Source organism: Lottia gigantea (genome assembly GCF_000327385.1).
Source record: "Lottia gigantea unplaced genomic scaffold LOTGIsca_70, whole genome shotgun sequence".
In the NCBI taxonomy this organism is placed as follows: Eukaryota; Metazoa; Mollusca; class Gastropoda; family Lottiidae; genus Lottia; species Lottia gigantea.
Genome location: NW_008710371.1, coordinates 83,323 through 93,864, shown reverse-complemented (window position 1 = coordinate 93,864; position 10,542 = coordinate 83,323). Strand labels below are relative to the sequence as shown.

Below are 10,542 nucleotides of genomic sequence, written 5' to 3'. Positions count from 1 at the left end.
ATGGAATCGAAAGCGGCTTATAGTCTAATCTATTCTTTGACTTTAAAGTACGATTAACTAAGGATTGTAGGGCAAATATTGCATCCGTGGTTGATAACCCTTTTCTAAATCCAAATTGGCTGAGTGAAATGATTTTATATGTTTCATTAAAGTTTTGTAGTCTAATATTCAAGATTTGGGTAAATAATTTACCCATGCAACTTAATAATATAATACCTCTATAGTTTTCTGGGAGATTTGGATCACCTTTATTTTTATATACAGGGACAATGTGTCCTTCACACCAAGCTGATGGAAAACAACCAGAGTTTAAAATATTATTAAATAATACACTTAAAGATGGTAAAAGTTCATCTACACAATGAATAAAAAGTTCGTTTAATAAATTATCACCACCACATGCTTTACTCGCTTTCAATTTTTTGATAGCTTTTATTATTTCAGAAGTGGTTATGGGTTGGTCGAGATCCTTATCAGATTCATATGAGTGATGTGCATCATCATGGGTTGCTAAAAATTCGTCAATTGTGTCAATGCTTCCTGGGAGATCCGATGAGATATTCTTAAAGTGTGTATGAAAATCTTTGTGTTTTCGTACAAAATTCATCATATTTCCTTGTTGTACTTTATAGATATGTTTCAGTTTGATTTCAAGTTTCTTATATTGGGATTTAGCTTGAATTAACATAATATGATTGTGCTTTGTTTATCCTTATTGAAAGCGTGAAGAGCATGCTTATAGTGCTTAAAACGTTGTTTACACTCATCATTAAACCAGGGTTTATTAACTCTACTACGTTTCTGACTACCTGTACTTATGAAACTCTTACAACAATAAGGTGAGGTGATATCAGATAAAACTTTGGAGTAACTATTAACACTAACATCAATTGAGTATTGATTTAGTTCACTTATATAACACGTATTTACTAACTCACATTGACTATCAATTAACAACTGTTTAATTTCACTGACTTTATCTTTGTTCCATTTAGTGATTGTAATAGTTGAGTTTTTATCACACTCTTTAACATTAATATGAGGATCAAATAATTTTATGTTTAATACAAAACTTAAAGGTGCATGGTCTGAAAATGGATTAAAAATCCCAGAACATAACGATTTTAGATTATGAATTTCTGAATAAAGGAATAACAAATAGTCAATGAGGCTTGAACCTTGGGCAATAGCAAGCAAATAGAATAATATCATTGTGATTTACATCTGAGACACACATCTTAATACCAATAATACAACCTGCAATATTTCCAACTATTTAGCATCTAGGAGCAATTCTATTATGGAAACAAATTAGAATCCCACCACCTTTGCCACTGGATCTTGGAAAACTATGTACAATGTAGTGGGGATGGACAGATCATCGTTTTCTGACATCCAACATTCATACAAACAAACTATGTCATATTTACAAATAAGGCTTAAAAATACACTTTTTAGTTTCTTCTTGATACCTTTACACACATTCCAAGAAATAACACTAAGTTCTCTCTCGGCGTTGTCCTATGTTGTGATTCTAGGAGATCCTTCTGATGAGGAGCTGAACATGGCTGGACGTTTAGCAGGTGGTCTTTTATCATTTTCCCAGGCTCTAATGGGTCGGATTGGTCTGTCTTGTTTCTGTGGCTGTTCATGAGACTGGTGTCTTAGACTATCATACAGTTCGTTATCAACAAATAGTTTATTTCTTACCAGTTTTGTTTTGTGTCCTTTTGCCTTGAGATCTCTGATAACGGGGTATGGCTCGATCACAGCAGGAAACTGTTCATTTATTCCGTATTTAGTACCTTCAAGTCTGTATCCGTTTCGTTTCACCAGTGTCAGATCTCTGTAGTATATAAATCTGGCCACTATAGGTCTCTGTTTTCCTGCTTTAACTTTCCCGAATCGATGTACATTTCCAAATTCTATCTTTTGATCTATCCTCAATATGTTGTATATGAAGTCTCTAATTTTGTATTCTGTATCCTCATCTCGTTCCTCGTGTATACCATTGAAGATAAGATTATTTTTCATTGAGCGACACTGCAAGTCTACCATAGTGTCCTGAATATCACTGTATGATTCTATTAAGTCCCTCATATCATCTTTTGAATTTTTCATGACATCATCAAACCTTTTATTAACTTCTTTATTAGATTCGGACAGTTTTTCTGTTTGCTGTTCTAAAGCATTCTGTTTGCCGTTATTGTTATTGGTATCAACTTTGAACGCAAATAAAACACAAAATAGGGGTACTATAACATTTCCTTTGGGTTATTCTATGTCATTAAGGTTTAAAAGCCAAAGGTTAAGCTGTTCACAGTTCTAGTAATATTATTGTTTTACAGTTGATCTGTAGAATATTTTGGTGAAATATTAATGGCAACCTTTCGTTAAAAAGTTGTGTTGAATAAATAAAAATTCTGTATGATATCTATCATTGATCTGCTGGTATAAAATATTAATTGACAGTCTTTATAGAAACATCTGTTCAGTGGGAGACTTTGTATTTACTATAAATACGTGACCAAATCTAGCATTCGACAGTGTATCAACAAGTCATAATATCAACAGGTCTTCCTAACGTGAATTAAAACCATGAATAACCTATTATGTTCCGAGCTGTTGATTTCCGTAATGGTGATTCTTGTAGATGCCGGTAAATATGTTATTTAATATCTAAAAGTTGCTTTATGAATCTAAAGTCAAAGTTTGTATATCTGGGGGAAATTTATCTTAGCTTTTTTATTGTTGGAAGAGTCCGAGTCAGAGGTTTACTGAAGGCAACTTTCTTTTCAGCAACATGGATTACTAGCTTAAACACATTTTAAATCATCTTTGTCTGTAAATAGTAAATTAACATGTAGTTCTTGAGACAAATACTTGATGACATAATTGTTGGGGGGTAGTATATTGAGTCAGAAATAAATAATGGCAACAAATAATATCAAAATTAAATTTTAAAATATATACAACTTTATATTACTGAAGTTAAGGTAATGGTAGCTTTAGGATATTATAAAATATATACATCTTTTTACTACTGAAGTTAGGGTAATGGTAGGTTTAGTATATTATAAAATATATACATCTTTTTACTACTGAAGTTAGGGTAATGGTAGGTTTAGGATATTATAAAATATATACATCTTTTTACTACTGAAGTTAGGGTAATGGTAGGTTTAGGATATTATAAAATATATACAACTTTTTACTACTGAAGTTAGGGTAATGGTAGGTTTAGGATATAATAAAATATATACATCTTTTTACTACTGAAGTTAGGGTAATGGTAAGTTTAGGATATTATAAAATATATTCATCTTTTTACTACTGAAGTTAGGGTAATGGTAGCTTTAGGATATTATAAAATATATACACCATTTCACTACTGAAGTTAGGGTAATGGTAGGTTTAGGATATTATAAAATATATACATCATTTTACTACAGAAGTTAGGGTAATAGTAGGTTTAGGATATTATAAAATATATACATCTTTTTACTACTGAACAATATACTGGTCGACGTTTTACTACCAAAGCCATTTTTCTAGTAAAAATCTCATTATAACTTTAAAATGCAACTTTTCACCGATGTAGCAGGTCGGATACTCACTGCCTCAGAACCATTTCCACGGCTCCAGTTTTATTTTGTTTGATAAATTATATTGGTGATTTTGATAGTGGGTACCTGGTGTTAACAGCTTGAAGTTTTGAGAGTGACACTTGTTTTCCAAATTTTCATTTTTTGACATCGACCTTAGATGATCCTAGCCCAAAAACTCATGTTGGCAAAGAATTTAAATTGTACGTGCATTATAAGAGGAAGTATTCCTTTAACCTAGCGGCTCCTGCTCCTGTATCTCAAGTTTTGAGGGAGACACTTGTCATCCAAATTTTAATTTGACATTTTCATTTTAACATCGACCTCAGATGATCTTAACCCTAAGGATGTCATGTAATACTATAATTTTTATTTCAGAATGTAGTTACAAGTATTTGAATAAAACATGTTTAACATCGAATTACTTTAACTATGATTACACGTCAACTGAAGATGACCAATGTGATGAAAATTGTAAATCTATTACTGGGTGTACCGCTTCATTATTTGAGGTCAATTATTGTCTTCATTACAAAGCTCCAGTCATCTTTGTGTCAAATGATCTAGATCTAAATCAATGCATTGAAAAGTGTAAGGAGAGGAGTGACTGTGTAACATTGAACAGTTTTATAGGTTTTTACAATATATGCTTTTTATTGAACGTTAGCCTGGCTGAGCTACCTGATGGTTCGACATATGAAAGTAATAGATGTACCATAGTAGAAAAAATATGTTAATTAAAACATGTTTATCATGATAAATCTTTTTTTATTTACTTTAAGTATCAGAACTAACCTGAAATTTGGGGTGGTGGGTTGACATCACTAGTGAAATGTTGGGAAGCTAATGAGGTTCCCTACTCCAAAAAAATCATCCCTTAAAAGAACACTACCTCTAAGGATGAGCAAAACATTTATTTTTTAAACTTGTCCGAAATGAGTATTTATTCATCAGTGGACTCACCTAGTGTTTAAACTTTACAACAGAATTCTCTCATATGACCCGATAAATCCATAAAACTACAAAAGTAATTATGAAAATGAAAATGCTAATACTTATATGAATAGAAAATACATGTGTTCTAATGACTTGGAAAAATACCAGTTTGTCTCACATGTCTATAATTAATTCATAATTAACTAAATTAGAAGAGAATTACCAGCAGAATTCCAATGAGTGACTGATCAAGAAAGGTTAAAAATTCTTTTTTTGTTTATCCAGACTGTACATACATGGACATTTATGATTGGTTAAAACTCTTAATTATATGCAATAAGAACATAATGATATGATTAAGAATACATGATAACTCATTAAAAACACAAATTAATCAAATAGTTTGCTTAATTTGGCACTAGAAAATAAGGAGACCCATCTTTAATGGATCTATTTTCATAAATAGGGTGCATGTTATTTTGTTAAGGCACCAGGTAAGTCCACTGTGAATTTAGACTCATTTTTTCTCAAGTTAGAGAATTGATATTTTATGTGCATTGTTGGAGGGAGTAACCTAGCTATTCAGACATGATGTATACGGATGGGATATTACTTATCAGCTGTCAGAAATCAGCAAATGTTGACGGACGGACGGACCGACGGACGGACAGGGGTGCCGACAATATACGTCCACATAGAGAGATGTGGGCGTATAAAAAAGCTATGGATAGCTGAAATTTATATTTGAAGGGCAACAGAGTGAAATGGTTGAAAATTTAAACTTGACCAAGATCTCATCAATAGAAATAAAAAGACATAAAACTCTAACACAATTTCATTTCATTTAAATTATCAATATAAATCAATATTTCTTGTTAACACAATAGAGACTACAGTTTTTATCTGATTTTAATGAAACTTAATGTATATTGATGAGATTTTGGATCAAATTTGACGATTTTTCAATGAATGACTTTTTGAGTTATCGCCCTTGTCTTAGGAAAAACACGTCAAAATTTGTTAGTGAACACAATAGAGACTACAGTTTTCAACTGATTTTTATGAAATGTGGTGTGATCATTTATATTGATAATATCTTAGACAAGTTTGAATTTGAGGATCTTTTGAAGAACGGTTTTTGAGTTATTACCCTTGACTTAGGAAAATCTCATCACAATATCAGTAGAGTCTCTGTTTACTGGGAATTTCAATTAGCTATTGATCATAACAAATACACAAAGAAAATCAGGACATTTGAGAAAAAAACTTAAAATTATTAGCTAAATTAGCTTAAATTTCCTGATAAAATTATTACTGTTAAGAAAAATTAATAATGACCTTTAAGTACTTAACATGCCTATCTGTTTCAAAAATCGTATTTGCTCTCTCTGACCTCGTTATTGCAGGCACATTTTGTACAAAATATTTGTGAGCAGGCACCTTTAAATTTTGTATAGCCCTGGGGGTATAAAAAAAGTATTTGGTTGAGTCCATATTTGAGCAAAAAAAGTCCAGATAAACCGAGGTCCTGTGTGCTACATCCTGTGCACGTTAAAGATCCCTTTAGAGTTGGAAATCAAAAAAGGGTAGGCTTATGCCGCTGTTCTGGCAAAATATTCCTCATTGTACACTGCGTAGTATTGTCCATTTCATTAGATCATCAGTTGTAGAAAACTAACAACCTTGTCCTTCCACCATTTTGAATTTTATTTTCAAACACTTCATTTCAACTTGAATTGATTTGCCTGGAATGAAAAAAGTTTTTTAATCAAATTAATTCAGTTTTATATCTTACTGATAGCAGGCAGACAAAATGGGGGATAACTTTCGAGGTTGAATTTGAAATGAGACAGATCTGTGGAAGTGGCAAAAGATAGGCGCAAGTCTCCTATGGAGCGTCTGAGAGGGTTGTCATTGGCAAGAAAAGTTTTGACATAGACAGCCCTGTCATTAGGGTGGGGTCAGTGGGAGCTGGGCCCCAGCAAGTGAGAATTAAGACCCAGCTAAACCTTCTTTAGTTCATCAGAGATTGATTCATTTACAGTGTCTTTGTACAAAATCAAAAAGATACAGATTTTGATACGTTTTTGGCAGCTCAAAATTCTCAGAGAAATGAGTTCTTTGACTCTTGGTATTTATTAATTCTGAGCCCAATTTATTCCTGGCGACGGGGCTGCAAATAGAAGTGATTTGGCCCACTCTCTGAGCTTCAGTCTGAAGAGACTTGTTGATTTGGCAATTACATTAGTACAGTCAAGTAACCTAATTTCGTGCTAACCTATTTTTCGTGGATTTCCTGAAATGATTAATAATTTACATGTGCGACCTCGCGTGACCTCCACACTTGCTTGTTTCGATAAACATGGGTTATCTCTATAATATCAGCTGGTAGAATGAATTCAGTAGTTTCAACCAAGGTAAAATGTATTAAGGTATACTTTGACAAATACAAAATGGCGGATTTCAGTTATTACCAAACGTCACCATTTTTTATCGGCCGAATTTCCTTATAATCCCAAGTGGTAATCGGAATTCCAAGTGTCGTCTGCTAGAATGTAGTCCAACGAAGGAAGTCACGTGATCAATTAGCGGATTCCTTGTCACCAGAAAATTTCTATGGAACACAAAGTCGACCATATTCTTATGTTGTTTCAGTGACTTTTAGCAATAAATCACGCTACGTACCTTATTTTGTCAGTCACAATTTAATTTTTAAATCACTAAGAGAAGTTAATTATACCACTGGGTATACATACAACGTGTTTTCTAGACTTATTTATAGATCAAACATTGTACACGAAAATAGGTGACACATTCTGCCTCCGTTGCCGAAATGGTTGCTCATGAAATATGGGTCAAAGTGACGGATTCATACAGAAAATCGAAACAAACCAATTTTAAGACAGAAAAAAAAATTATTTTTTTTAACTTTGATGAAAGTCGGTGTTGAATAATTATATGCACGAAAATAGGTTACACCACTGTAATAATAGAATCTCCAAATCACAATACCAAAACCTTGGACTTAGACCCATCGGCATGATTTCAGCATTTAAAGTTGTTTTTCATACATTAATTTCTAATCTAACAGTGCCAGCTCGCATAATGCCACTCGTCATCTAAAACTCACCCTTTTTTCTCCATCTGTGCGTGGAAGTTAGAGGACTACTTATAGACTGTAAATGGCTTGAAAATTTCAAGAAAAAAAAAGATTGAACCTCCGCCATTTCAACCAAACGGCCTTCAACTTAGCTGAGATTATCCAGAGCGTAATTTCAATGAAAACAGACGACTGGAAAATTTCGCTACTTTCTGGTGAAAAAGGGTCAAAGAGAGACAACCTTAAGACAGACTAAAGACCACAGTTAACTCTTAATTATCAATAATAAGAGTTTTTGTGGTTTGTAAATTGATAGTAATTAGCTCCCATTAATTACTATTTGGTTGAATAAACTTGAATAATCTTGAGCTATCACAAGTATCGTATTTTTCTGGGGAAGTTTGCTTGAGTAAGCCTCCTAGACTTAGCTTAGTTTAGACGTTTGTTGCATTATTATTGGTTATATTTTGACTTCTTTTTATCGAATCCAGACCATAGTAAAGACTAGGCTGGGGCCGGACAGGGATTTATAGATATCCTAGATCAACCAAACGCAACTGAAGTCTGTTTTCTGTATGAGTGAGACTCTCTCTCCACAAATTATAGGCTAAGTAGGGTAGGCTTAACATTCTTTAATAGGCCTAGTAGGGGTTGCATCCCATAGGTCATGATTTCAGGGCAAAAATTCCAATAAGAATGATGATTTTAGGGCCAATCAAAAAGTTTTAAAAAGTAGGCATAAAACTCAAAGAAAGGAGCCTATTTCGTCTTTCTGACAGACTACTTCGTCTTTGGCAAAGAGTAGGCAAAATAGTCCCAGGGCAAAAACAGAACTAGACGCTTAATACACCAAATTGGGCGAAACCAAAGCACTTCAGGCGCTTATCTTGATTTGTTACTGCCACTTTGACTAAAAAGTTCCAAAATAGAAATTAAAATGTCGTTCGTAAGAGGCGTAGTGATAATTTACTGCTATGCAACGAGCGGAAGGCTTAAGACGTAATTCGACGTCAATTATCCTCAAGGCTAAGAAGATGAGCGACGCTACGGAACACGATTTAAGTGAACCCGAAAATATGGAAAAAACTTGTAAATATTGAAATTTTATTTTTAAAAATCTTTATTTATATACATAGCACAAATTGAACAAGTTTTTAATTAAGTTTTGGACATCTAAATTAAAAAAAACTTGATTTAAAATTTGAGGTAAATTATCATTGAGATTGGTAAGATAAGCTAGGCTTATTTCAGTAACGACTAAATAAGGCTTTATTTTAAAATATTTAAACGCTTTAGAAAATAAGGCTAGAACTTACTACAAAAGAAAAAGATTGAAAAAAGTAGGAAATTTAAGCCTAGCCTACTTCGTTTTTTTTTTTTACTTTGTGAATTTATAAATAATAGGCCTATTAGCGAGGCTTAACCCAACTTATAGCCTAGCCTTAGCCTAGACATAGGCCTACGTAGGCTAGAGCTTGAAGAACCTTACTTAAGGCAGAGTTTTTAGCAAAGGGGCAAAGCTGTGAACCAAAAATAACATCATTGAAACCAAACTGTTAAAGAGGTTCAAGAAGAGTTTTTTGTGGTCTGAAAATCTATCTAATAAGAGTTAGCTCCCATCAATTGCTATCTGAATTAACTGAAGCTTGTCACATAGTCTGTTATTGGTTTTTTCAAGAAATCAGGGTGCTTAGCCTACTTACCATGTCACTTGGGATACCTTTGCTCTAACTTTAGAAAGGCTGATGGCATTCTGCCATTGAGTTTATCAACTTTCCCCAACTTGAAAGACTGGTTATATAACGGGTTTCTTTGCCAAGCAATCTTAAACAGCTTAGAGCAATTAACTTTATCATCTTTTGAACTACCCGAGGGAGGAGGCTCAACCCACTAAAGTTCAAGGACCTCCATTCATTTTGTTGAGACATTGAAGTCCATGTGTGACTTTTACCAAAGAAGGCCTACTGTTTCAGTCCCATTTGACAGAACTATTGGATGGGATTGTCTTTCACTCACTCGTAAGGCAAATGACATTGATCAAAAACTATTTTATCTCCAGGTCCAAACCTAAGTCCAGGTCCAGACCTAAGTCCAGACCCAAGTCTAGGTCAAGGTCCAGACCCAAGTCCAGGTCCAGACCTAAATCCAGACCCAAGTCCAGGTCAAGGTCCAGACCCAACTCCAGATCAAGGTCCAGACCCAACTCCAGATCAAGGTCCAGACCCAAGTCAAGGTCAAGGTCCAGGTCAAGATCAAGATCAAGATCAAGGTCCAAGTCAAGGTCAAGGTCAAGGTAAGTGCCTAACTTCGTCAACTTGTACTGTAATAACCACTACTATTCTTGCATCAGGAAAGTTTGTAAAGGGAGCGATTTGATTGGATTGTACAAAAGCGAATACAGTCAATCAGAGTTCTTGGCAGAAAGTCTGTAAACAATAAGCCATAATGTTTGAATGAAACAGATACTTCATTGAGAAATTGGAAGAGGAGTCGTCTGGTGATCTTGACCAGCTGTAAGAAGAAATATAACAGACATTCCATTTTCATATTTCAGATGCCACCAGAAGAAGGAAGTGGAAATTGGATAAGGATCATCTTCACAATTTCAAGCTACATGTATTAGTAATACTATTACGAAACTTCGTACTTATACCTTGACTGTAATAGCCACCTTCCTTTATCGGATTGGAATTTGATTGGATTGTAAGCTAGCGGATACAGCCAATCATAGATATCGACTGAAAGCTTGTGAACAAAAGTCCATAATGTTTACGTACTTTCTGTCGAGGGTCCTGATTGGCTGTATTCGTTGATGTACGATCCAGTCAAATCGCTACATTTCGTGATACAGGAATAGTGGCTATTGCAGTCAAGGTATAAGACGAAAAGTCGTAAGAGCTG

At 33.9% G+C, this 10,542-nt stretch overlaps 3 protein-coding genes across 3 annotated transcripts in view; 2 read left to right on the top strand and 1 right to left on the bottom strand.

Annotated features, from left to right (window-relative positions):
* LOTGIDRAFT_167842 (hypothetical protein) overlaps nt 1-365 on the top strand; it is a gene marked incomplete at both ends in the record, with an annotated part of 4,050 nt that extends 3,685 nt beyond the window's left edge. Inside the window, one exon of the mRNA XM_009065726.1 lies at nt 265-365. Within this exon, the coding sequence (XP_009063974.1) occupies nt 265-365 (101 nt within the window). The remainder of the gene's footprint in view (nt 1-264) is intronic.
* A 1,156-nt stretch (nt 366-1,521) lies between these two features.
* Nucleotides 1,522-2,058, bottom strand: LOTGIDRAFT_167841 (hypothetical protein; the record flags this gene model as incomplete). Its single annotated transcript, XM_009065725.1, has 1 exon — nt 1,522-2,058. The coding sequence occupies one exon, from the start codon at nt 2,056-2,058 to the stop codon at nt 1,522-1,524; it is 537 nt and encodes a 178-aa protein (XP_009063973.1).
* Nucleotides 2,059-2,561: 503 nt separating this feature from the next.
* LOTGIDRAFT_235790 (hypothetical protein) lies at nt 2,562-10,299 on the top strand (the record flags this gene model as incomplete). Its single annotated transcript, XM_009065724.1, has 4 exons — nt 2,562-2,659; nt 3,984-4,196; nt 9,701-9,934; nt 10,196-10,299. Exons 1-4 carry the CDS (start codon nt 2,599-2,601, stop codon nt 10,297-10,299), a joined length of 612 nt encoding a protein of 203 aa, XP_009063972.1. The 5' UTR covers nt 2,562-2,598.
* Between the last annotated feature and the right edge of the window lie 243 nt (nt 10,300-10,542).